General features: G+C 44.7%; 2 protein-coding genes and 1 pseudogene across 4 annotated transcripts; 2 read left to right on the plus strand and 1 right to left on the minus strand.

Annotated features, from left to right (window-relative positions):
* The first annotated feature begins 3296 nt into the window (after positions 1 to 3296).
* CENPS (centromere protein S) lies at positions 3297 to 22825 on the plus strand. 2 transcript variants are annotated; one of them, XM_079151693.1, is made up of 6 exons: positions 3297 to 3504; positions 8274 to 8397; positions 9088 to 9121; positions 12925 to 12991; positions 15021 to 15191; positions 22700 to 22825. In XM_079151693.1, exons 1-5 carry the CDS (start codon positions 3454 to 3456, stop codon positions 15159 to 15161), a joined length of 417 nt encoding a protein of 138 aa, XP_079007819.1. In that variant the 5' UTR covers positions 3297 to 3453; the 3' UTR covers positions 15162 to 15191; positions 22700 to 22825. The 2 variants fall into 2 exon arrangements, with proteins under 2 accessions (XP_079007819.1, XP_079007820.1); XM_079151694.1 differs by lacking the exons at positions 3297 to 3504; positions 22700 to 22825 and adding an exon at positions 4871 to 5325 and having other exon boundaries at positions 15021 to 15569.
* LOC306653723 (dnaJ homolog subfamily B member 6-like) lies at positions 5341 to 7182 on the minus strand (annotated as a pseudogene). The gene is made up of 2 exons: positions 7169 to 7182; positions 5341 to 6784 (listed from the first exon to the last, which is right to left on the minus strand). The product of its transcript is annotated as a dnaJ homolog subfamily B member 6-like (transcript).
* Positions 20875 to 23741, plus strand: CORT (cortistatin). Its single transcript, XM_079151712.1, has 2 exons — positions 20875 to 21556; positions 22700 to 23741. The coding sequence occupies exons 1-2, from the start codon at positions 21434 to 21436 to the stop codon at positions 22916 to 22918; spliced, it is 342 nt and encodes a 113-aa protein (XP_079007838.1). The 5' UTR covers positions 20875 to 21433; the 3' UTR covers positions 22919 to 23741.
* Positions 23742 to 26536: the final 2795 nt, after the last annotated feature.

Genomic DNA, 26536 nt, shown 5'->3' on the forward strand with positions numbered 1-26536 from the left:
TCTGCTAATTATAGATATTTATTACTCTACGAGTCATCTATTTTTGTAACCACCTGTGGTCCGTCATTTATTTATAGGGAGGGAGACACCGAGATTAGAAAGTTAATTTGTACTATTTCAGCCAATCTGTGAATGTAAAAACTACCCTGTTGCCTTGCTGTGGTCCACCCTGCCTGGTGTGGAGCAGATGCCTGTCTTGACACCCACCCTCGGGAAGCAGTGGAGCTAACTTTCTGGTTCTTTCATTTCACTCTGAAATCCAGCACAGCTCTGTGGCAGTGGCCCGCTGAGGGTGTCGTGGCAAGGTGCCAGAGTGCAAAGGGAACTTTAGTTTTTCCACTGGTTCTGATTTGCTGCCCATTTACTTACACGTGTACTGTATTTGTTTACAGACTGTAGGTGGATGTATAATTTAAAGCTTGGTTGAATAAACATTTAACCCCTCAAAAAAAAAAAAAAAAAAAAAAAAGTAATGCATGCTGCTGGGCGTGGGGGTGCATACCTGTAATCCCAGCATCTAGAGTCTGAGGCATGAGGATCCCAAGTTTGAGGCCAGCCTCAGCAATTTAGCAAGGTCCTGTCTCAAAATTAAAAATTAAAAGGGCTGGAGATGTGGCTCAGCAGTAGAGCACCTGCCTAGCATGCGTGAGGCCCTGGGCGCCCTGGTATTGACATGGAAGAAGAGGTGTCTCCCAGAGGAGGAACTCAACTCAAGACCAGAGGGCTTCCTGGAATATGACGGAAAGTAATTTCAGCACGTCAGAGGCAAAGAGATTTACTTAAGAAGGTAGATATACACTTAAGCCATCTGGAGGGAGAAAGACCTGGATTTGGGGTTCCCAGCGCTTCATTTAAAGAAAACTTGGTAAGAGGTGGGTATGAGGGGTGGGTGTGGAGAGGTACGTAGGAATGATACCAGTCTGGTGACCTCAAGATGGTTTCTCTCGGGTTGGTCACTCTCAGAATCCTCAGGAAGATGTGGTCTTCATTACCTGATCAGTACATAGCCCTGGAAAGTCCCCTAGATTTTAGGTTTTTCAAAATATTGTAGCTCTATTTATTGGGGGCTTAATTAACAGTGCCAAAGGAAACTATCAGCAATGCGAAGAAAGAGCCTACAGAGTGGGAGAATATCTTTGCCAATCATACTTCAGATAGAGCACTAATCTCCAGAATCTATAAAGAACTCAAAAAACTCTACTCCAAGAATTCAAACAGTCCAGTCAACAAATGGGCTAAGGAAATGAATAGACACTTCACAGAAGAAGATCTACAAGCAATCAACAAACATATGGAAAAATGTTCAACATCTCTAGTAATAAGAGAAATGCAAATCAAAACCACCCTAAGGTTCCATCTCACCCCAATTAGAATGGCGATTATCAAGAATACGAGCAACAACAGGTGTTGGCGAGGATGTGGGGAGAAAGGTACACTCATACACTGCTGGTGGGGCTGCAAATTAGTGCAGCCGCTATGGAAAGCAGTGTGGAGATTCCTTAGAAAACTTGGAATGGAACCACCATTTGACCCAGCTATCCCACTCCTTGGCCTATACCCAAAGGACTTAAAATCTGCATACTACAGAAATACAGCCACATCAATGTTCATAGCTGCTCAATTCACAATAGCCAGACTGTGGAACCAACCTAGATGCCCTTCAATTGATGAGTGGATAAAGAAACTGTGGTATATATATACTATGGAATATTACTCAGCCATAAAGAATGATAAAATTATGACATTTGCAGGCAAATGGATGAAATTGGAGAATATCATGCTAAGTGAGATAAGCCAATCTCAAAAAGCCAAAGGACGAATGATATCGCTAATAAGTGGAGGTTGACACATAATGGGGGGGAGGGAAGGGTTAGAGTTAGGGTTAGGGAGGGGAGCAAATATGGAGGAAGGAACTACTGTATAGAGGGTAAAGAGGGGTGGGAGGGGTGGGGGGAAGGGAAAAAAATAACAGAATGAATCAAACAACATTGCTCTATGTAAATTTATGATTACACAAATGGTATGCCTTTACGCCATGTACAAACAGAGAAACAACATGTATCCCATTTGTTTACAATAAAAAAAAAAAAAAGAAAAAAAAAAATTAACAGTGCCCAGGTAGGTACACATATTTCCCAGGAATTTAGGAGAAAATGGCCTGGAAGGGAGACTGGCTTAGAAAGTGACAGGCCTGGAAAAGGGTGTGGAACTTCTGAAAGTCTTTCTTCCTGTCCTTCCTTTATGTCTCTTTCCTACCTTTCTCTTCTATCCCGCCTCAGCAACACACAGGTGGAGAGTGGGGGAGAAAATGCTAACAGAGCAGATTAATCAGAGACGGTGCCTCTGGTTTTTGTTTTTACATTGTGAAGGGCACGAAAACTTGAAAGTCTAATATTTGAATATTATTTGATTTGGCAGTTCTTTGCATATGTCACTAAGATATGAGTGAAGCCCTGAAAAACTGAAGTTGGGAAGGAAGAAACTAACTGAAGATCCGGGCATGGTGGCACAAGCAAGTAATACCAGCAGCTCGAGTGAGGAAGCAACTGAGACCCTGTCTCTAAATAAAATACAAAATGGGGCTGGGGATGTGGCTGAGTGTCCTTGAACTCAATCCCTGGTACCAAAAAAAAAAAAAAAAGGAAATAACTGAAGAAGGGTTGAAAGGAGTAAAAAGACTCAATGCTGGGTTTCATTGTTTCACTTCCTCTTTTTTTCCTTTCCTTTTAGCTGTGCTGGGTATGGAACCCTGGGCCTTCCACGTGTTAGGCACGGGCTCTCCCAGAGCTACATCTCCAGCCCTTTTAAAAATTTGAGACTGGGTCTCCCTAAATTGTTGAGGTTGGCCTCGAACTTGCGATCCTCCTGCCTCAGCCTCCCAAGTCGCTGGGATTACAGGTGTGTGCCACCACTACCGGCTTCACTTCACTTCCGAACATAAAGGAGACGTTAACACTGGCGCCAGAATTGCTCCTTTGTGGATGGCAGTGGGGTAAACCGCTCATTCGCTGAATGGAATAGTAATTGTGCAGTGATGTTGTGACACTATTGGAGGTGACTGAATTGTAAAAACTCATGGTGGATTTTGCAAGGAACACCAAAGTGACTCGGTTCATAATTTGCTAGTTGGGGGCTATCCATCCTTTTTGCTCGTACGGTTTATTACAATGAACTTTGTACCTATATGCACACGTTTTTGCTGAAAGCAGGGTGTTAAGCACGTATCGGGCCTTCAGTCGGGTGTGTGGTGCAGCAGCGACCTCAGTGGCTGGAGAAGACCGCCAAGACCCTTCCCCGAAGTCGTCACCAGGGGGCGCGCGCGGGACAGAGAAGTTTCGCGCTTTGACCCCTGGCGCGACCCGTCGCCCGTCGCCGTGGCGGGAAAAACTGACCGGACCGTGTGGGCAGCCGTCTTTTTCTGCCTTCGTGCGCCTTCCTGGGTCTGTCTGCGTGATGGAGGAGGAGGCGGAGGCCGAGGAGCAGAAGCGATTCTCTTATCAGCAGGTACAGCAGAAACAGGGCCCGGGCTGGCGAAGGACGGCGTCCTCGTGAGAGAGGAAAAGGCCCCGAGACTCGGTCCCACTTTTCCCGGGGGTTCGCTCCCCAGTCGGCGGCTGCCGCGCGTGTCTGCGCGTGCGCGGGACCTGCCGGCGCGGGCGGCTCGGGAGGCGGTTTCCACGGTGACGCGGCTGCGCGCGGGGTCGCTCTCCCGGGGAGCCTGGCGCGCGGGGGGTCGGGTTTGGGTTCTGAGCCGCGGCCGCGAGGCTGGGACGGGCGCTCCCGGGGGTCCGGGCGCCGCAGCAGGCGGGACCCGGGCCGCGCAGACCTGGGCTTTGCGAAATCGCAGTAGGAATGGCCACCTCTGGGCTGATACCCGCGTTCGGGCGTTACTGGGACTGCAGGGAACAGCGCCATGAGAACGTCACAGCCCGTGAGGAGGCGGAAAGCCAGACCCCGGGTGGCCGGCAGCCCCGGAGAGGACTGGCGACCCCGGGTGGCCGGCAGCCCCGAGAGGACTGACGGAAGGCGCGCGTGAGCGAGCTCGGGGCTGGAAGTGGCCTCCCGGTGTCTCTCCGCAGGGTTGAATTTCCCGCCGTCGCCCACCCTTTCCTTCAGCTCAGACCTTCAGGAAGGTGGCAGGAGTCGTGCCAGGAACACCCAGGTGGCTCACCTCCGCCCCGCACTCGTTAGCATTGAGCCCTGTTTGCGACCTCGAGCTTTTTTTTTTAACCTGACAGCAACCGGTATTCCCAGGTGGTCCCCCATCCAAGTACTAACCAGGTCTGACCTCGCCTAGAGGACAGAAGAGCATTGCCTGGCATGCCTGAGGCCCTGGGTTCAGTCCCCAGAACTGGGGGGCGGTATGTCCATAGACCCCATGTTCGTTTTGTTCTGAATTATTTGAGAATTAGTTACAGATGGCCCCAGCCCCACCTTTAAGTTTTTGTTAATATTATGTGTTCTTATATACCTTTATTTTATGCGTTTTTCTGTGGTGCGGAGGATCGAACCCATTGCCTCACACGTGCTAGGCAAGCACTCTGCCCACTGAGCGATAACCCCAGCACCCCTCATTTGAATATTAATAGTTGAATATACATCTCCCAGAAACAAGGGTGTTCTCTTACATCATCTCAATAAATACCACTTTTAGGAAGTTTAAAATTGATGAAATCTTGTTATCAAGCATACAGTACATATTCACATATCCCCATTTATTCCAAAGATTGTGTGTGTGTGTGTGTTACTGAAAATAGCACTGATCTGTGTCCCTGGCCCTTATTTTATGAGATTGTGTCTTGGTAAGGCTGACCTCCATCTTAGGATCCTCCTGCTTCAGCCTCCAGACTCTGGCATGCACCAGCAAAGATCTTTCTCTTACCTGTCCTTTTCCCTTTATTCAGGATCCAATCGGGGATTGAGTTAATCCTATCTCTTTGGTCTCTTCCACCCCCCCCCCTTTTTTTTTTTACCTTTCCTGATGATAGTTTTGAAGAGTCCATTCATAGCAAAGGTGTAGTGGGAGGTAAACTCCGGAAGGGAAAATGCATTTTTGTATTCTTAGCCCCTAAAACAAGCTCTGACTCTCAATAGAAAATGCTGAGTAAATGAGATTGCAAAAGATGGGCTGAAATTTGAACCTCAGCTGAAGTGAGGTGGTAGAAGCTCCAACCAGTCATTCAACCAGCTGTTCTTAGCACTGGCTAGAGAGCAGTGAAGAAAACTGACAGGGTCTTTCCCTTGAGGAGTTGGAGTCTTGTAATTCAGACTCCAAGTGCAGCAATGTTTGTAGAAGGGAAGAAGGCACTTAACCCAGCCCAGAAGGTGAGGTGTTGGGCAGGCGTGTGTGTGTGTATGTGTGGTAGGGGTGGAGAGAGAAAACTTCCTGGAGCTAACAGCATGCAAAGGATCCATGTTGTGCACTCCCAACCCTATCCCTACCTTTACAAGGACCTTGGAGGAGCTACATCCCTCCCAGGTTGATGGTTCATTGGGTCCTCCAGCCAAAAGTGTCAGTGTACCTACACTTGTGATATTTGAAAGGAAGGTAGATGCCTTGCTCATCTACCTGGCCTCTACCCAGGGTTCTGGACTTGTGGGGTTTATTTGTTTTGTTTTTTCCTCACTGAAACACATTCATATTTATTTCTTTTTCTTTTTTTTTCTAGCAAATGACAAAGACCCAGTTTACCAGCTTTTTAAAATCTGAGCTTAACATTACATATTTAAACAATTGCCAAAACTTTACTAAATTGCCAGCATTCATGCACAACTAGAAAAAAATCCTTAAATTGACATTAAACCAGAATGTATTACCATTAATGCATTAGTATCTTTCATTACTAAATACTGAAAAACCAACTGAAATAATTTCTATAGGAGACTCATCCTGGCAGTGTTAGCTTACAGCAGGCTGGCACTACTTGGCCCACATGTCAGCATGTGGAAAGCAGACCTGTGCTGGTGTTACAATGCAATCTTGTCCTAGCACTACTCAAAGTCAAGCTCTCATCGTATTATATTTGATTACAAAAGCAAAGTGTGTATGGTAATTATAACAATTTTAAAGACAAAAAGACATGGTCCTATTGTGCAATCTCAAAAATAAAAGACAAATAGGAGCTCCAATGACCTGTTTATAAATACTTTAGATTAGGCATAATTATTCTGAAAGTTGAGTTCATTTAAATTTTCAAAAAAATGTTACTGTTAATCCCCAAATGGTGCTTGTTAGAGTTTAACATTTTTGTTAAATGCCCAAGCGTAGCAGCTGCTCCTTACCATGTATTGTTGAGGACTTTGGCCGTCTCTTTGAACTTCTACTCTTGCTTTACCTTCTCGATAATTCTCTTTGTAATGCTTTTTCTGCCACTTACTATTTCAGTAGAAGTTGATATAGATTTGAAGTTGCCTATCCCACTGCTGCCAAATGATAAGGAAGAGAATGAAATGAGGCCACTGTGACCTAGTGACCCAAAGGAAGTAAATCCTGTATCAAATGAAGAAAATTCACCTCCAAATGATGGGAATCCATTGAAAGCAACAAAAACAAGCCTGCACCTTGGTTTCTGCTTCCTTGGGGACTTCTTCAATGGCCAAAAAAGTCTTTTTAAATGGGTCTTCAAAGAAGGCAAAGGAAATGGGTCCCTTCCACCAAAAAATTCCCTGAAGACCCCATCTGGTTTCCAGAATGTGAAGCCAAACTCAAAATGGACTTTCAAAATGACTTCCACCTCCTCCTCCACCAGTTAATCCTTCTTTGCCATGCTTGTCATAGACGTCCCTTTTTTTAAAAAAAATATTATTTTAGATGTTGGTAGACCTTTATTTTATTCATTTATTTATATGTGGTGCTGAGAATTGAACCCAGTGCCCATGCTAGGCAAGTGCTCTACCACTGAGCCACAACCCCAGCCCCAGATGTCCCATTGTGTAGCATCTGATAACACCTCATGTGCCTTAGCTACTTGTTTGAGTTTTCTCTCTGCTGCTGCTTTATTCTCAGGATTTTTGTCTGGATGCCACTTTAGTGCCAGATTCTGATATGCCTTTTTGATATCCTCGGGGGAGGCATGCCTCTGCATGCCTAGAACTTCATGGTAGAGCTTCTGCTGCTGAGGTGGGCTTACAAACCTGCTAATCAAAAGAGGTTCAGGTGTGCCCTTACCTGCCTTTCCGCATGTCCTCTACTTTTATCCTGTGTTGTATAAGCCTAGCCCTGCCAGGGACTTGAAGCAGAGGGATGATTTCCTTCTGTCTTGACCCAATTAACTGCCTAAAGGGCACAGTCCCAGACCTGGCTGTCATTGTGTTTCTCAGATACCTAGCACACTGCTGGTAACTGGGCAGATAATTGTGGAATAACTGAGGGAAGCCTTGCTGATACTTGGCAAGTACCAGTCTGACATCTCCTACTGACCTGCCATCGAAATTCCTTGTCTTTACATGACATATGTCATTACCAGTAGCTGCAAGTAATGTTTCTACAAGTCATACTCCAGAGGATCTCATTAGTTAATCAGTACACTTGAAAACTCACTCAGCCATATGGAAAATGCTGAAGAAATTAAGCTGAGCACATTTTCTCCTTGGTCATTTATTTTTGGTACTAGGGTTTGAACCCAGGAGCACTTAACCACTGAGCCCTTTTTTGTATTTTATTTAGTGACAGGGTCTCACTGAGTTGCTTAGGGCCTTGCTAAGTTGATAAGGCTGGCTTTGAACTCGAGATCCACCTGCCTCAAGCTGCTGGGATTATAGGTGTGCGCCACTGTGCCCCCACTTATTTATTTATTATTCCTCCCCCCCCCACACTGGGGATTGAACCCAGGGTGCTCTACCACTGAGCTATGTCCCCAGACCTTTATTTTTTATATTGAGGCAGGGTTTTGCTAAATTGCTGAGGCTGGCCTTGAACTTTGTGATTCCCCTGACCTCACCCTCCTGAGTAGTGGGGATTGTAGGCATGTACCACTGCAACCAGCTGATCTTAATTCTTAAAGGTGTGGAAAGCTCTTTTTTCATTTTATTTTTTTATATGTGGTACTGAGTATTGAACCCAGGGCCTCACACATGCCACAACTCCAACCCTTTTAGTTGTTTTTTTTTGTTTTGTTTTGTTTTTGTTTTTGCAATGCTGGGGATTGAACCTAGGGCCTTGCGCTTGCAAGGCAAGTACTCTACCAACTGAGCTATCTCCCCAGCCCTCAAAAGCTCTTATTTGTAAACTGACCCCCAAAATATTTTGACTTTTTTTTTTTTTCCCCCTCCAGAGGCTAAAGGCTGCGGTTCACTACACAGTGGGTCGTCTTTGTGAGGAAGTTGCATTGGACAAGGAGATGCAGTTCAGCAAACAGACCATTGCAGCCATTTCGGAGTTGACTTTCCGACAGTGCGGTATGAAACCAGGGTCTCCCTCTCTGTCTGTCTAGGGTCTGTTAATACCCTAGTGTTGGTGTAATAGGGAAAAAACTCTAATAGTTCTTCCCATAAAATGTCCAAATCTTACAGGCAGGAAAAGCTTTTCATGGAGAGTGTGAGAATGATGACATCCTCTGTGTGTGGGTGAGACACGCCAGTCCCACCCACACACTGCTCCCAGGCAGACCAACCTCGGGAGGGTATTAACACCTTTTTTATTGTGTTTTAAACTACCTGATGGCTAGAACATAGACATTAAATTTTTTATTTCAATGCTTTATAATATTTTTATATCACCTGTAGTTTGACAGCTGAACCTGTGGCATTGGTACTTGCTTAACTTTGGAGGAAATTAGTGCCTTCACAAGCCCTAACTTGTAGCAAAATTTAATGTTAAAAGTATAGTTTCTAGAAACTAAAGGTGAAGTTACAGTTAATGGAAGGCTTATAATAAAGGGTGGAAGGCGTGAGGAAGGACAAGGAGGTCATGATGATTAAAAAGCTGAGGGCGGTTACCAAATGACAGGGCTGCCTGAAGTGCCTCCCCTACCCTTTAAAAGGGCTCCCTGTACTAGTCATGTCAGGGCAGCACAGACATTGCATCTCGCTTCTCCTAAGTGAGACTGGGGTCGGGATGGTTAAAGCGTATCTTTTTTTCTCTTTCAGAAAATTTTGCCAAAGACTTGGAAATGTTTGCCAGGTGGGTGGCGAGCTTGCTGAGGAAGTGCTGCTTGCTTACATTCCGCTGACGCTGTCCATCTGGTGGTGTGTGTCAGAGAGCTTTGGCGTGTCGTGTTTGGGGTTTTTGTAGATGTTTGGTCTCTAATCATGATTCTGCAGGAATTTAACATCTGCTTTAATCATGCCGATTCAGACTTGTCACTTTTGGAAGTTCTCCAAGTATTTTCTGGAAAAAAAAAAAAACAAGTTACTCAGTTTCAGGTTGAAAAGGCCTGAGTGACGTCTCCAGGACTCTGAATGTGCGGGTGTTATTTTAAGAACCGCGCTTCCAGGGTGGTTTGATTGCTCGGCTTCGAGCCGTCAGCCCTCTGAGGGGGCTGTTGTGCTCCAGGCAGTGATTGCTCGCAGGTGTATAGATGGTGACGGGCAGAGGCCTCCGTTAGCCACCAGATGAGTAAGACATGCTCTGTGGAAAGGGATGACTTGCTTTCAGCTGGTAAATCTTGAGCTTTTACAAGTGATTTATGCTCATCTCTTCAATTAGTACCTCAAATCATTGAAAACAATCACAAGAAATTGCTTTCATGCAGCAGCTGGAATGACTGAGGCAGGCATGGAAGGCTAAGGCTTTCTCGCTTGCTACCACTTCTGAGCTGGGGCCAGCGCCTCCCATGCCACGGCATTCACCTCGCTCCTATTAGCTTTTTGTTTCTGGAATGAATATTTTGAATGAATTAAAGCACTAGGTTCTCAGAGGGCAGGTTCTAAATCTTTCCTACTCCTGTATATATTAGTCCCTAAAAACCGCTTAGTATTGTCAACTTGGCCAAGAGGGATATTATGAGATACCCAAGGCTCAAATGGCTTGTGTGTTGTTCACTCAGGGGCTGTCCCTGTGTGGCCCGCCACAGGAAATACATTTGTCACCTTTGTTTCCCATTTTTGTGTTAAATGTGGAAAAAGACAATGAAAAATCTAAAATACTTTTGTAAAAATTCTAGAAACAAAAAAGGAATTAGGAGCTGAGCTGAGCTCAGTGACAGAGTGTGTTCTTAGCATGTGGGAGGCCCTCAGTTCCATCTCCAGCACCAAAAAAAAAAAAAAAGGAAATGGAAATATTTAGTACAGCAACATATTGAGCTTTCAGATAGTTTGTGTTTTTCATAATTACATGAAATGTTAACCTACTGCTGCATCCTGTGGGGAGGTGGTGTGTATGACTTAAGGCTGGAACTCTAGAAGGCAGGAGCTCACAGCTTACCTGAAAATCTGTTAGTGAAAGGGTTTCTGAAAAGTCTCTCAGCAGCTCTTCTCTGTCAGAGGCTCTCCTCACTGCTTGTCACCTGCAGTGTCTGTGTGTGTTCCCAAGCTCCCCAGCCTCTGCTGAGAGCCAGAGCCATGCAGAACTCAGCAAGCTGTCCTAGGACCAGGGATGCTTCCCGTCTACCTGGGGCAGTCCACAAGTACAGATTTTCTTTGAAGACTCATTTTTACCTGAATTTTACCTTTGTTTTCATGATATTTCAGCTTGCTTTTGTGTAAAAAAAAGTATTGCTTTAAAGCTTATCGCTGAACAAGACTGATGTTCCCTGAAGGTCACTTGTTTTCCTTGGAGCTTTGTGTATTCTCTGTGATAACCTCTATTCCCAGGGTTATGATGCCCCTATTTGAGATATCTGAAATATGTATTTAGGCCAGCTGTATATCAAATAGTCTTTGTACACTGGTCTGGGAACATAGTCAGCATTTATGACATTATTTTGATGAGAAATGCATTTACATTCTACATAACTAACCTGGGAAAACCATTTCCCAATTTAAGTTGTAAACTTCCTTTATTTATTTTTGGAATTTTTAGTCTTCTCATATTGTCATTATGTTAATGATCAAAACTTTTAAGGTAGATATTATTCTACAGTAAATAAATTCTGGGAACATTTTGGAATAGTCTTCAGAACATGAACCTGTGTTGCTTAGAGTGTTATATGAAAAATTGCTGGCCTGGGATTGTAGCTCAGCAGTAGAACACCTTCCTAGCATGCTTGAGACCCTGGGGTTCCATCCCCCATACTGCAATAGGGAAAGAAAAGAAAGAAAAGAAAAATTGCTGGTATTTTCCCTGGAGTAATTTTCTGGAGTCAGAGGTTTGTCTTAGAGGAGAGTCTGATGTGTCGTGGCTGGCGTGGGATCTACCTGTTCCTCCACGTAGGAGAGAATTAACTTATAAAATCTGGTGCAAATACCAGATACCACACCAAGAGGTTGAGAGGATTGAGCTTGTTGTTTCCCCAGAACTTCCTTGTGAACAGATAAGGTCACTCTGTAAAGGCAGTATGCTTATTCCTTTCACTGAACTTTAAATAAATATAGATAGAGCAGCCCAATTGTGTGACTAAGACAGGGCCACACTGTGCCGTGAGCACTTGGTACTCCAGTGAGGACATCTGTAGGCTGGCCTTGTACTTTGTGGCTGGCTGCCTTTATATCACCTTCTGTTTGTTGTGGTCCTTGCAGGTTGCAGATTAGAAGTTATTCACCCCGTCTACCTCAGGTACTGGGGTTTGAACCCAGGGGCGCTCTTCCACTGAGCTATAACCCCAGCCTTTTTAAAATCAAGGTCTGGTTGCATTTCCTAGGCTGGCCTTGAACTTCGATCCTCCTGCCTCGGCCTCCTAGGTGCTTAGATTTACATGTGTGCGCCACTGCACCCAGCTAGAAGGTCCCTCTTCAAATGGTATTATCTCATGACAAGCAGATACTGTCATTCATGATGAAATGACATGTGATACTGTATATGTAGCAGGATGTAATTTCTGTGTGATTTTATCTTTCACTCAGCAGTTATTCAGTGAGGACTATTATGTGCTGACCACTTTGCCAGTTATTAAGGCTGCGTTGATTCCTACTTATTCCTGCTTACAAAGTTCTTATTTATTTTGGGCAGAAGTTAGTAATGGCAAGAAGAGATGTAATCAGAGTAATAAATTATTGAATAGAGCTTATTATCTAAAATTATCTTTCATAGCAAAAATAAGAGGACTGGCATGAAACTTTGGGTCCAAGTTGTGACAGACTTTAATTTAAAGGATCTTTGTTCTGCTGAGGCTGCTGTGGAGGGGAAGGCAGTAACAGCTGTCAGGGAGGGGTGCTGGGAGGAATCTGCATATGCTTTTTTCCTGTCCTTTAGCCCTTGGAGAACAGCTTTGGGACCTTGCTCTAAGTAAAGCCTTTCTTCATGTAAATTCTCTTGTTCTTGTATCTAATGTGTATTTAAGCAGAAGCTATCTTTGTATTTTGAGATTTATTTTCTCTGCACTAAAGTTGTACACTGATATTTTTCTTGCTCTTCGTGTGGTATTCACTGTGACCACATGAATCACTTTGGAAGGATTTTAACTCAGAGGAATTAAAATCTTTGGTCCCTGTGGCTCTCAGGTGAGGTGGACAGTTGGGCTTCTGCCTTCTCTGGGTCTCTTTATCTTGGTGTCTTGGCTAGTAAGTTCATTCATTCAATTTTTTTTTTTTTTTTTTTTAGTTTAGATGGACACAATACCTTTGTTTTATTTTTATTTATTTTTATGTGGTGCTGAGGATTGAACCCAGTGCCTTAGACGTGCCAGGTAAGCGCCCTACCACTGAGCTACAGTCCCAGCCCCTAACTTTATACGTTTTAAATGTTACTGTTGCTTAATGACCATAATCTAACAAGATGGTTACTTAGGGATCCTGGCTAGTTTGCAGTCTGACCATGAACTTTTATATTTCATCAGAACTTTAAATAACAGCAAACATTTTAGTGACTTGTTTCTGCCCTTTCCACAGACATGCAAAAAGAAGCACAATTAACACCGAGGACGTGAAGCTCTTAGCCAGGAGGAGTAATTCACTGGTGAGAGATGAATTTCTTTGCTCATTCCCCTTTCCCATCAGAATACATTATTCCCAATGAATCACTTGAAGCTGTGAAGTTAATCCCTAGGGCACCTTGCATTAAAAACTAGAGATGGTTGAACCATGTAGACCTGCCTGAAATTTATGGTCTTTCTTTCATGATGATGAATCTTGTGAAGCCAATTTGAGATTTTCTAATCAGCACTCTCTGAATTTCACAATTTGCCTTTTTTGTAATCTCTCAAAACTTTGGTCCCATGTTTCATTTGCAACATGATGATGTCAGAGACTGTTCACAGGCTAGTCTGTGGGGATGGGTTTCTTATGGTGTCCATGGTTCTCTTCATGGGCCAGGTGTGAAAGAGAATCTCTGAGGCTGAATGTGCAGGAGAAAGCATTTGCTCTCTTTCCTTTTTTTTTTTTTTTTTTTTTTGCTTGCTTGGGGGGCAGTGTGGGGAGGCGTACTGGGAAATCAGCCCAGGGGTGATTTACCACTGAGCTACGTTTGTTTCTTATTTTGAGACAGGGTCTCACTAAGTTGCTCACGGCCTTGCTGAGTTGCCCAGGCTGGCCTTGAGTTTGCAATTCTCCTGCTGCAGCCTCCCAAATAACTGAGATTATAGGCATGAACACATCTGGTCACATTTTCTATCTTTTCAAGTCTAGAGATTATTTTGACTAAACTTTCATTTTTCAGGTGTAGACACAGAGATGCTGTGATCATCCCAGGCTAGTGGCTGTGGCTAATGGCAGACCCAGGACACTGGGAGGGTGTCCTGTCTGAGTCCAATGCTAGCCATTGAAAACACTTGATGGCCCCCTCAATAATGGGGCTCCACAAGGCATGGTTTCTTTGCTTTTGTTCTCAGCTCCATCATCACTGTTTCTAGACCAGTGCCAGGCACACAAGAGGTGCTCAACCATAGTTGTCCCATGAATAAATCTGTATAGCGTTTTACTCAGACTTCTGCCTCAGCCTTCTTGAGTAGCTAGGACGATAGGACCACACCACCACACTCGGCCTGTGTGCAGTTTTAATGATATATCGTTAGTCTCACTTTATAAGCTTGGCAACTGTACTTCAGTAACTCCCCAAAGTTAAGTATAAAGTTTTGTGGTTGAAAGCTGAAGCTTAACCTTCTAACTCTCAGTCCAGTGCTGTTTCCTCCACCTTACCTTTTCTACTCTGCTCTCTTAATGTCCTTTCTCCAAAGTTTAAGTTAAAGTTAGGGATGTGGCATTGGGTAGACATTCTTCTCTTTGTAACTTCTGCACAGTCATAATTTATTTGGTCTCCTTAGGTAACAATTTCTGTTGCAAAGGAATGGCCATTTATCTCATCCAGGAATATTAATATCATTTCCTTGTATGTTTGTTTTCTTCAGAATATTGTTTTTATTTTGAACTCTTAACTTTTTTTTATCATATAGACCTGATTACAGAGGAATATAGCTAAATTTGTGCAATAGACCAAGTCCTCTGAGAGCAGGAGGAACATTTCTTATTTATCTTGTATCCCAAGTACTTGCAACATAGCAGTTGCCCAATAAACTTGGATAGGTGAAGGAGTTGATTATACTCTTGCATTGTTTTTTGTGGTGCTGAGGATGGGACCCCCAGCTGCCTTGCTAAGCAAGCACTCTGTGGCTGAGCTCCTCCCCTGCCCTCCACTTTCAATTTATGTAGTAAACTTGTGATCCATGTCTTCTATAAACTTCATTTTTTTTTTTCAACTGGGGCCTTCCACATGCAAACTTCACATTTTAAATTCTTTTGATTATTGTAGGAACTCTTACATTGAAATATACTGTTTGGAAGATATGTGGATAGCAGTCATTTGATTTTTGTAGTTGATTCCTTTTTCTAGAAAAAAGTTTTGAAGCTGCCTTTAACTCTAAGAAATGTAAACTAGGCTTTTCTACCCAAATTCTTTGCGTGCAAGTGTTTGGGGAAGGTGTGGTTATTATTTTTAGGTTTATAAAATTATTTACAAGTATATTAAGTACTTTTTTTTTTTTTTTTGGTAGCTAAAATACATCACAGAGAAAAGTGATGAGATTGCTCAGTTTAACCTGGAACGAAAGGCAAGGAAGAAGAAGAAGTCAGAGGATGGAAACAAAAGCTCAAGGGAGACTGCAGAAGCTGAGGCAGTGGACAGCGAGGACTGAGCTCTCCCACTTAGAAAGGCAGCTCAGCAGGTAGAGCCTCTGGGAGTGCCTGTTGCCACAAGGGGAGCTTTGAAGGCATAAGTAGAGATTTAAAGGAAAGAGGCCAGGCAGCTTTGGGTGCTGAATTCTCCAAGCCATTAACTGCAAAAGCTGGCTCAAAAGACACCCAGAAAGCCCAACAAATACGCCTGTCTTCCCCAAGCACACAAAGAAGGTGTGCATACGAATGGGGTACCTGGGACTTACATGCACTGTAGCTGATGGGGTGGGCAAGTAAACATGATAGGCTTTTTCAAGCAAAAACCATAGTTATTTTTAATTCTTTTACATAATTTTCTTAGCTAAGGGGCAATTTCTGAAAGACAAATAAAGCTTTATTTATATAGCTACCTAATTACCAATGTTGTTTTTAATCGTGTGCCACCAGTGATCACATATAAACAGATGATGTTTGTGAGTGGTCCTTTTTACTTTTTAAAGGTGATTTTTTGCAGAAACACAGTTTAGATGACTTTTCTCTGGCTATTTTGTAATTCGACTGTGGTTCTACTGTGCAGAAATTTTGCGTCAGTGGAAGATCTGGAGTTACCACTGCAAAACATTACAGGATGTTGTCCTTTGTTTTAGTTTTTGAGAGATGATGTTGTCAAGGGCACCAATTCTGTCTTCTCCTGTCTTTGGGGTTCTATATGTCCAGGACCAGCCTTTCTTTTACAGGGCACTTATAGAGCCCATGCTGTGTGCCAGGCTCTGTGCTGGGTTCTCCACACAGCGCCTCATTGGATCTTTGCAACTTTATGACTGTCCCTTTTTATGACAAGAAAACTGAGTGTTGGCACAGTTAGCCAGCTGCCCAGGATCACCAGGCTGTTTATGAGTAGAAATGGAATTTGCATTCAGGTCTGTTGACTCTAGTGTGGGGAAGAGTGAAAGGGCATGCACTCTGGGTAGAATTTATACTATCCACGCCCCCAAGAGCAGCAGAAGACACCCCACAGTCTGATCTAAGAAAGGTTCTGGCCATGGTCAGTCAGGCACTGACCTCACTCTTAATGGTTTCAGGTTCTGCAAAGAATCAAATCATTTGAGCCCATATATTAATTGTAACATCTGGATGTCACATCAGTGAGAGACAAGTGAATCATAAGGTCTTCCATTGTTCTCATACATTCAGCCCAAGATCCATGTGTAGCAACTGTATTTGCAGATAAACTATCTTTAAACATCTCCTCAAAAGAGTGTAGAGTGTGGCACTCTATACTTCCCAACGGTTGACAGAACTAGGTCTTCTTCTTGGTTCAGAAAATCACCCTAGCTATGTGATTTTCTGAAACTTTGTGTTTTTATCAGTGAAATTGGGTTAAAAACACCTTATAACAAGGTTTTGTGTGATAATAAAAGGTAATGGGTAGGGCTGTTGTAGCACAACTTATTTGTAAATTTCTGTCACTGCAGAGACTCATTCTGCATGTGACTGAAAATGGTGAGCCCCTGTGTATAGTGGTGTCTCGCCTGCTCAGGGGGCTGTGAGGGCACCTCCTGGCAGGAGTATTCTGACATGTCCTCTAGCCAGATTAGAAAACTGACTTGACATTCACGTGGTCTTTTGGTTTATGTGGCACATTTATTCATGACCTATTTCTCCTTTAGACAAGTGGTCTTAGGACACATTTTTCAGGGATCGTAACACAGGTGCAGGCTAGACTCGGTAGGAAATAGTTGACTTGGCTCCCCATGTTCTTGTGAGTTGCCTGTGCCCTGCAGTCTAGTTAGGGTTTAGTTTATTCTAGAAGGTCCAAGTTGATGTCAGTCATCCTCTATGATTCTGTCTTTGGTGACATAGGGCAAAAAGCACTCCTTGGGGCCACTTCCTCATGGGCTTGCTCCTGAAAGTTCATCTGAACTTTCACAGACCAACAGATGATTAACCACGTGAAGAGGCTGATGTCTGAAATAAATGGAAACACAGGGCAACTTACATTAAGGAAGTTGTTGTCCTGCTTAGACCAATTCCTCATAAAGCTTGAAAAAAAAGGTCCTGAGCTAATTTTTTTTTTAGTGACATTATCAGGAGCCTGTGAGGGTTGAAAACATCTTGTGCAAAGGTCTGCACCAGCTTGTAGATGGCTGATACCTTTGTTTTAAAGATTTTTTTTTTGGTAGCAGGGATTGACCCCTGGGGACTTAACCACTGCGCTATATCACCAGCCCTTTTTATTTTTTATTTTGTGACAGGGTCTTCCTAAGTTGCTTGGTAGGTTGCCGAGGCTGGCCTTGAACTTGTGATCCTCTTACCTCAGCATCCCAAATCACTGGGATTACAGGTGTGCTCCACCATGTCCAGCTTTTTTTTCCTTTTCTTTTTTTAAAAATATTTGTAGCTGTAGATGGACACAATATCTTTATTTTAGTATGGTGCTGAGAATCAAACTCAGTGCCTCACACGTGCTAGGCAAGCACTCTACCACTGAGCCACAACTACAGACCCCATGCCCAGCTTGATGGCCAATATCTTAAGAAACGTATATGTCTAAGAGATGTTCATTAAGCCAGGTGTGGTGCTGCACACCTGTAATCCCAGCTGCTGGGGAGGCTGAGGCAGGAGGACCGTCAATTCAAAGCCAGCCTCAGCAAAAGCGAGTCACTAAGCAACTCAGAGACCCTGTCTCTAAATAAAATACAAAATAGGGTTGGGGATGTGACCCAGTGGTTGAGTGCCCCTGAGTTCAGTCCTCGATACCCCCCAAAAAGAAAGATTCATCAGATTATGCTAATACTCTTTGCTGAAGTGGAGAATCTCTGGAGAACCTCAGAGGAAGGTTAGTCCATCTCCCTGCCAACGCAGGAACCAGTCTGTAGCCTTCCTGCTGTGTGGTTCCCAGGCTCTTGAACACCTCCGAGGACAGAGCTCTTTCCATTAATCAGTTTCTTCTAGCTTCTCTACCCATTAGGATAAGCAGCCCTGTTTTCACAGTGATTCAGAACTGAGCTCCTTTACTCAAAGTTCCCATTGTTCCTCTTTTCAGAAACACGCATTGTTGTAGACAGCATTGGATTGGGCGCTCCAGGAGGCCGGGCCTTGAGGTGGTGAGCATGGTGCGCCTGGCACTTGACAGGACCCAGGGTATGCTTGTGGCCCGTGGTCTGATGAGCTGAAGCCCTTGTGTAGCTTACATGGCTCTAACCAGGGGTCTGACCCCAGCATTGCTGGGGTTGGATTGTGACTGTCCTACCTCCAGAGCTTTTGTTGAAGTCTTTGTCCTCAGGGTGGCTCTGTTCAGAGGTGGTTGGGCCTTTGGTAGGTGGAGCCTAGTGGAAGGTCTCTAGGTCACTGAGGGGTGTGGCCTCGAGGCGGATCGAGAGACCCTGGTCCCTTCTTCTTTCTTTGCTTACTGGCTCGTGACGTAAGCAATTTTACTTTGCCACGTGCTCCTGCCATGTATGCTGCCACACCACAGGCCCTTGACCATGGGACCAGTCATTTATGGACTGGAACTTGCAAAACTCTGAGCTTTTCTGTTTATAAGCCAATTATCTAAAGTATTTTGTTTTATTGACAGAAAGGTGACTAATGCAAACATTCCATGGTGAGGCGCGCACATTGATATGGCAGGGGAGCATGCGTGTGTTTCAGTGAGAATTCCTCACGTTGATGCCTGCTTTGTGTTCTGCTTGTGGTAGTTGCTTATATGGTCTCATTTGATGCTCATGACTTTGAGGAAGCGGGTAGTAGACATGGTTCTAGCCCCATTTTGTAAATGAGGCCACTGAGGCCATAGATAGGTTAATTCAGTGATAATGTAACAATTATAGACTTGAGTCCTCCTCTTGAAGTCCTAAATTATGTTGCCATCTTCTTTTCTTTTTGTACCAAGGACTGAACTCAGGGGTACTCCACCACTGAGCCACACCCCCAGACCTATTTTCTATTTTATTTAGAGATAGGGTCTCACTGAATTGCTTAGCGCCTGGCTTTTGCTGAGGCTGGCTTTGAACTCATGATCCTCCTGCCTCAGTCTCCCAAGCTGCTGGGATTACAGGTGTGTGCCACCATACCCAGCTGTTACCACTTTCTTGAAAACAGCCAGGGATAAGCTACCAAGAAGCACACTTCTCATCCCCCTGGAAATTTTCTTATCTTTCATATGTCCTACCCCCTAGGTGGTTACAGTCAGGGTGTCGGGGAGTCAGGGAGCAGGTGGCGTGGATTCTTTGTGGTACTTGTGTTCTGTGTACAGGGCAGGGGTTGTAGCTCAGTGGTAAAATACCACTGGACTCAATCCCTAGGGCCCACTGCTATCCCCTAAAATGAGTTCTGTGTGCAGACTGAGTGCTCAGAATGTTTAATGAGTCCATCAAATAAACTTCATAAAATAGTCTAATCATGTAAGAAGTTGGCTGAGCTGCCACCAATGTCCCATCTGCAAGAACACCTCAAAATTTTTTTTTTTAGATTTTGTGGGCTGGGGATATAGCTCAGTTGGTAGAGTGCTTGCCTTGCAAGCACAAGGCCCTGGGTTCAATCCCCAGCACCGAAAAAAAAAAAAAATTAAAAATTTTGAAACAGGGTCTCACCAAGTTGCCCAGGCTGGCCTCGAACTCACAGTCCTCCCACCATAGCCTCACAAGTAACTGGGATTATAGCTGTGCACCACTGCACGCAGCTGGGTGAATAAAAAAATTGTGGGGATTATTTTAGACAAAAAAGAAATTACTGTGGTATAGAAATAAAGAACTAAACATCATGCAGTGTAAAGCTACAGGTCATCAGGTCATGTTAGTTTTACCTGGAACGTTAGCACAACTGAGCAGGGGCTGAAGGTGGAGCTCAGTGCTAGAGCACGTGCTTAGCACAGGTGAGGCCCTGGGTTTGAGCCCCAGGACTCCAAAAAGAAAAAAAAAAAAAAAAGTGACAAATTCAAGGTTGAGATTTCCCTTGTTGGAAAGGGTGTGAATCAGGATTTTGGAAAACTGAAAGTACCCATGTTCATTTCTGGAAAGAGCTGTCAGTTCTCTTTGCTTCGGTTGAGAAACTGCTGTAGATGCTGCCGCGTCAGGAAGGTCTGGGGTAGTGGTTCAGGCCTTCTGGCTGTCTCATTTGGGTGAAGGGATCCAGGCATTTGTCTGTGTGGGTCTGAAACTACAACCCTGAGGAGAGCCAGGAGGTGGCAGAGAAGGACTTTGCTTCCAGGCATTGGTGCTGTTCTGGGGAGCAGGGTGGTCCTGGGAGCTGGCCAAGTACATGTCAGCACAGCTCCTCAAAGGTGTCTGTGACCTACAGAAAGGTGTCTTACACATGACACAGTCACACGATGCGAAATGATATTTGACTTTATGTGAAGCAGTCTTTATTTAAAAAAAAGTTCTAGCAACTTGGGAGGCTGAGGCAGAAGGACCCCAAGTTCAGGGTTCACAAAGCTAGCCTCGGCAACTTGACGAGGCCCTAAGCAACTTACAGGATGCTGTGTCAGAATGAAAAATAGAAAGGCCTGGCTCCATGGTTAGGCACCTAGGGCTCAATCCCTGGCACCAGAAACAAAGTGCTGGTCTCCAACCCCTCGGTGGGTTTGGAAACCATCAGGTGAGGCCTGGCTTCTCCCCGCCTGAGTGTCTCCTGGAGTCACAAGCGCTCTTGGCTCCTCCCAGCACCTGCCTCACCCTTCTACACGTAGGGCTCACTGGACAGTCGAGAAGGCCTGGCCTGGGTCCAGTGGTCTGTCACCATGTCACTCTGCGCACTTATTGCTCCTGGTTTCTTTTGCTCATAGCTCATGGGTGCTGGGGCAGGAACCCAGGGCCTCATGTATGCTAAGCACGTGCTCTTCCCCTGAGCTACACCCCCAGTCTCTCAGTCATACTTTGATATGGGCAAAATCTTACATTTTAAGCTCCTTATCCAAGCTAATTGTACATTATGTTAAATCACTTGGTTTTGTTCTGGAGGCTTCCTGCTGGCTGTAGGCATAACTGTGAGGAAGTAGAACTTCCTCAGAAACAATTGCACATGGATTCCAGAATAAGAGCAAATTCATTCCAAACACAGGAAGAGACCTGAGGCTTTAATTAAGGGGCTAAATTCATCCCCAAACCCTTTTGTGGGCACTGATTGCTCAAGCTCATGCGTCACTCATGCGTGAGTGTGAGGAAAGAGGGCCACAGGTTTTCGATCGACACGTATAGACACCAAAACAGCTGGCGCTGGAGCTTAAAATACCCCAGTCTCCAGAGAAGAGATCCACATCCACACAACATTGACTTCAGGGCTGCCAAGGATGGGCAGCAGCAGAGCCGGAGGAAAGCGGCTGTGGGCCTGTGGGGTGCTGCTGCTGCTGCTCTTGGGGGCCACAGCAACTGCTCTTCCCCTAGAGGGTGGCCCCAACGGCCAGGACAGCACGGTGAGTACGGTGCCCACTTGGCCACATGCTAGCTTGCTGCCAGTGCATCTCTTTGCCTGGCACCTTGGCCATCCTGGGGGTTCCCAGCATCTGCATGGCCGAGGGTGTGCACAGGGCAGGGCAGTGTGCTGAACTCGTGTCCTCAGCCGCCCCATCCCATTCAGACCCCTGATTCTTAGGACTTCACCTGTCCCAGCCTGGGAAGTTTGTCAGAGACCTCTGCAGTTCAGGGGGCCGCCTCCTGTGCTGGCTCCGCTCTGCTCGGCTGAGATGTGGCGGTGGCTCCGGGCTGCCTCTGCGCTGTCCTAGTGCTGCTTCCGGAGCCCTCATGTATTCATGCTGCCCTGTTCTCACTGGCTCAGATTAACTGACATCATTTCGTTTTCCACTGTGAGCATTTGTAACTTCATGGGGTAATTTATTTCTCTTTTTCCCATTTTGAAAAAGTTCCAAGAAAGAGTACATAAAGTTGACTATTAAAAATGGATATTTTCCACAATTACCAGATGAATTTCAGACAGGTCATGTATCATCAGATTACTCTTAGGCACTTTCTATGGAATTTGAAAGATCAGGCTGGGGTGTAGCTCAGTGGTAGAGCACTTGCCTTATGTACGTAAGGCACTGGTTTAATCCCTAGTACTGCCCCCCAAAACAATAAAAAGAGACCAAAATTTAGCATCTCAATCTGATCTGTCTCAGAAGTATGCCCCATGTTGGGACAATTAAAATTTTCCTGATCCACTTCAGGCTTCTTCGTTGCCAGTCATTTGGGAGGTGTTGGGACGTAGTGGTGACAGATTTCCCAACCCCTCTAATTAAGAACCTCAGCCAAGATTATGGGGGCAGAACTAGTAGAATTTTTTTTTTTCCCTGACTGAAAATTATCAACTTTCCTCTAATTAGAGCAATCTCTTTAAGATATTCTCTTAAATATTTCTCATCCTTTATTTTATTTCTTTGTAGTGCTAGAACCCAGGGCTTTGTGCATGCTAGGAAATATCTTTCTCACCCTTTAAATACAAATGTGATTTATTGTTAAGATCTTTCTGTTTTTAAAGTGAAGAATTCACATATCCTTTAATGCTGGCTGAGCCAGATGGTTGATTTTTCTTTTCTTTGTCATCTGCTTCTCTTTAAAAGCATATGCAGGAAGTGGCAAAAGTAAAGAAAAATGGCCTCCTGACTTTCCTTGCTTGGTGGCACGAGTGGGCCTCTCGGGCCAGTCCTGGAGCCCTTACTGGAGGGGATGCCAGTGAGGTTTTCAAACGACAGGAAGGCCCACCCCTTCAGCAGCCCCCACGCCGAGATAAAACGCCATGCAAGAACTTCTTCTGGAAGACCTTCTCCTCCTGCAAATAAGCCACCCAGGACAACTTACTTGTGTAAAGTGTGATGACGGACCCAAATAAAGCCTGTTAAGAAGCAGGGATCTTTCTTTGTGAGGTAGTTTTTTTCTCCTTCCCACTATATTCATAAAGTATTTTTCAGCTTCTTGGGAGGCTGAGACAGAAAGATAGCAAGTAGGAGGTTAGCCTGGGCATCTTGGCAAGACCTTGTGTCAAAATTTAAGAGGGAACTGGGGCTGTAGCTCCGTGGCAGAGTGCTTGCCTAGCATATGTGAGGCACTGGGTTCGATCCTCAGCACCACATAAAAATAAATAAACGAAATGAAGACATGCTGTCCACCTACAAAAAACTACAAAAATATTTAAAGAAAAAAATTAAAAAGAGGACTGGGGACGTAGCTCAGTGGTAGAGCGCCCCTGGTGTCAATCTCCAGTACTGCAAAGAGAAGTATTTTTAAAATTTCGACCATACCCAATACTGACAGTATTTAAAGCAGTAATTGAGAACCCCAACTGAATACTGTATGTGTATGTATGTGTTACTGGGGATTGAACCTGGACATTCTACCCCTGAGCTACATCCCCAGGTTTTTTTTTTATTTTTGAGACAAGGTCTCATTAAGTTGCTGAGGCTGGCCTCAATCTTGTGATCTTCCTGCCTCAGTCTCCCTACTAGCTGGGATTACAGAGTGCCAGATGGTTGATTTTTCTTTCTTTTGTCATCTGCTTCTCTTTAAAAGCATATACAGGAAGTGGCAGAAATAAAGAAAAATGGCCTCCTGACTTTCCTTGCAGCCCAACCCAAGTGAACATTTTTTCTTCTTTTTCCATATTTTTTACTGGTACATTGTAGTTCTACATAATGATGGGATTAGTTGCTATGTATTCAAACATGCATACAAAATAACAATATAATTTGACCAATATCATTCTCCGGCCCTTGTCCCCACCTCCCACTCCTTGAGTAAATACTTTTTTTTTTTTCTTTTTTCCGGTACTTGAGATTGAATCCAGGGGCTCTCAACCATTGAGCCACATCCCCAGCCCTTTTTAATATTTAGAGACAGAGCCTCTCTAAGTTGCTTAGGGCCTTGCTAAATTGTTGGGGCTGGCTTTGAACTTGGGATTCTCCTGCCTGAACCTCAGGAGGTGCTGGGATTACAGGTGTGCACCACTGTGCCAGGCTGGATGACTACTTTTGATAAAGATTTTGGTGGTTCTTGCCAGACAAGTTGCCCATGTCTGTAATCTCAGCAACTTGGTAGGCTGATGCAGGAGAATCAAAAGGTGAAGGCTGGCCCAGGCAATTTGGTGAGACCCTGTCTCAAAATTTAAAAAATAAAATAAATGTCTGGGGGAATGTAGCTTAGTGGCAGAGCACTTGCCTAGCACACTCAAGGCCCTGGGTTTCATCCCTAGTAACACACACACACACACACACAACAAACAATTTTGGTGGTTCTTGCTGGACTGGACTCCATGTCATTGGGCTTTCCTTCCCAGCTTCATTCTGGTGCTTGAGAGTTATGTCCTTGTCTTTGATTTACATTAGTTAAAGGCGCATATATAAGAGTTCCGAATAGCATCTTATTTCAGTTTATTTTGATATGGATTGTCTAATTTAAAAAAAAAATTTCTGGAACTGGGGATGTGCTTCAGTGGCAAAGTGCTCACAAGGAAGGCCCTGGGTTCCATCCCAACACCACAAACTTTACAAGCAAATTTTTAACATTGTGTTCCAAGAGCAAAATGATTATTCCTCATGTTTTAACTAAAATTAATTTTTAAATAAATGTTATGCTATTAAACAGACATCATGCTGACATGCTTATAAAAGTTAAATTCAAATTTGCTGTTATGGACCAGTTTTAATTAGTGAGTTAATATTAATTTGTTACAATTCTTCCCATGGATTATAGCTTCATTTTTGCTTTGTGAGGAAAGATGTCTACTTATAAAAGTGTTATTTCAAACCAGATGCATCAAGCTGCGTGGCTGCCCTGCCTGCCTGGTGCCTCAACTTCTCTTTTCCTTCTTCTCTCTCCCCTGCGCTCCCATGCCCTCCCCTGCGCTCCCCTGCCCTCACCTGCCCTCCCCTGCGCTCCCCTGCCCTCACCTGCCCTCCCCTGCCCTCACCTGCCCTCCCCTGCCCTCCCCTGCCCTCCCCTGCCCTCCCCTGCGCTCCCCTGCCCTCCCCTGCCCTCCCCTGCGCTCCCCTGCCCTCCCCTGCCCTCCCCTGCCCTCCCCTGCCCTCCCCTGCCCTCCCCTGCCCTCCCCTGCGCTCCCCTGCCCTCCCCTGCCCTCCCCTGCGCTCCCCTGCCCTCCCCTGCGCTCCCCTGCCCTCCCCTGCGCTCCCCCTCCTCTCCTTTTTCTGAGGATTGAACCCAGGAGCTTTTACCACTGAGCTGCATCCTCAGCCCTTTTGATTTTCTATTTTAAGACAGGGTCTTGCTGAGTTGCTGAGGCTGGCCTGGGATGACAGGCATGACCACCACACCTGGCTCTAGTGCCTGGAGTCATAAGACTGGACCTCCACAGTCTGTTGTCAGGCTTTGTTCAGTGACAAACATGTGCTTTGTGTATGACCATCACACTGGTTTCCCCACTCGTCAGTGGTTTCCAGAGAATGATGATTAAAGGAGGTTGAATTCTGTTTCTTGTGACGTAACACAGAGCAACCAAGTCCTGACTGAGCAGAATCTCATTCTGCTCAGTGAAGTTAGGGGTGAACAAGTCTCGGTTTCAAAGCCCTGGTCCCCGTTAGTTCTCCTTCGTAGCCGAGAAATCCTCTCTCCCATACACATGTTTATGACTCTTGAGATGTAGACTAGGGAAACGTCCACTGTGAAGGTTTAGATGCTAAACTGTACGGCAGACTATTCAAGAAGGGCATGGCGGCAGGTCGGGGGTGCAGATTGGGCTCCGGTCCCCAGATGCTAAACTCCAAAGCTTAGAGATCCACACCCCGAGTTTGTAAAGTTTCTGAGGCCTAATGTTATGAAAACTAGCCAAGCCTGGCTGGAGGACACTGGAATATTATCCTGTTCTCTGGACACTAGGGAGCAGACTCTCTAAGTACGACTGCTGACCATTCCATTCTGTTTCCACAGAGCTGAACTCATATTCATAATTACTAGCTGAATAAAGTCTAATGTGAGGGAAGAGACTTAATAGCCTTTACATTTCCAAGCACAGCAGCTTCAAGAGAGCCATAATTGGGTCAGTGCTCTGGTGGAAGACGCCTGCCTCAAAGGCCAGTTAACCTCCAGAACTTGGTCTCTTAAGATTTTTCTAAAAGAAGAGCATACTCATTGTTTTCCAGTTTCAAATGGGGCCCTTCCTGCTGCACAATCCTTAAGACTGGGTATTTTTTTTTATCATTTTTAAAAATAATTTTTCTAGTTCTTTCTTTATTTTTATTTTTTGGTATTAGGGATTGAACCCAGAGGCGTTTTACCTCTGAGCTACATCCCCAGCCCTTCTAATTTTTTATTTTGAGAAAGGGTCTTCCAAAGTTACTCAGAGTCTTGTTAAATTGCTGAGGCTGGCCTCAAACTTATGATCCTCCTGCCTCAGCCTCCTGAGTTGCTGGGATTACAGACAGGAGACACTGTTCTCTGGATTTTTTTTA

Source organism: Sciurus vulgaris (assembly GCF_902686455.1).
Source record: "Sciurus vulgaris genome assembly, chromosome: 1".
Classification (NCBI taxonomy): domain Eukaryota; kingdom Metazoa; phylum Chordata; class Mammalia; order Rodentia; family Sciuridae; genus Sciurus; species Sciurus vulgaris.

Coding starts and splice junctions, on each gene's coding strand:
- CENPS (XM_079151693.1), top strand. CDS start 3,454: ATGGAGGAGGAGGCGGAGGCCGAGGAGCAGAAGCGATTCTCTTATCAG. Junction 8,398..9,087: donor GTTGACTTTCCGACAGTGCG/GTATGAAACCAG, acceptor TTTCTCTTTCAG/AAAATTTTGCCAAAGACTTG. Junction 9,122..12,924: donor GACTTGGAAATGTTTGCCAG/GTGGGTGGCGAG, acceptor CCCTTTCCACAG/ACATGCAAAAAGAAGCACAA.
- CORT (XM_079151712.1), top strand. CDS start 21,434: ATGGGCAGCAGCAGAGCCGGAGGAAAGCGGCTGTGGGCCTGTGGGGTG. Junction 21,557..22,699: donor CCAACGGCCAGGACAGCACG/GTGAGTACGGTG, acceptor TCTCTTTAAAAG/CATATGCAGGAAGTGGCAAA.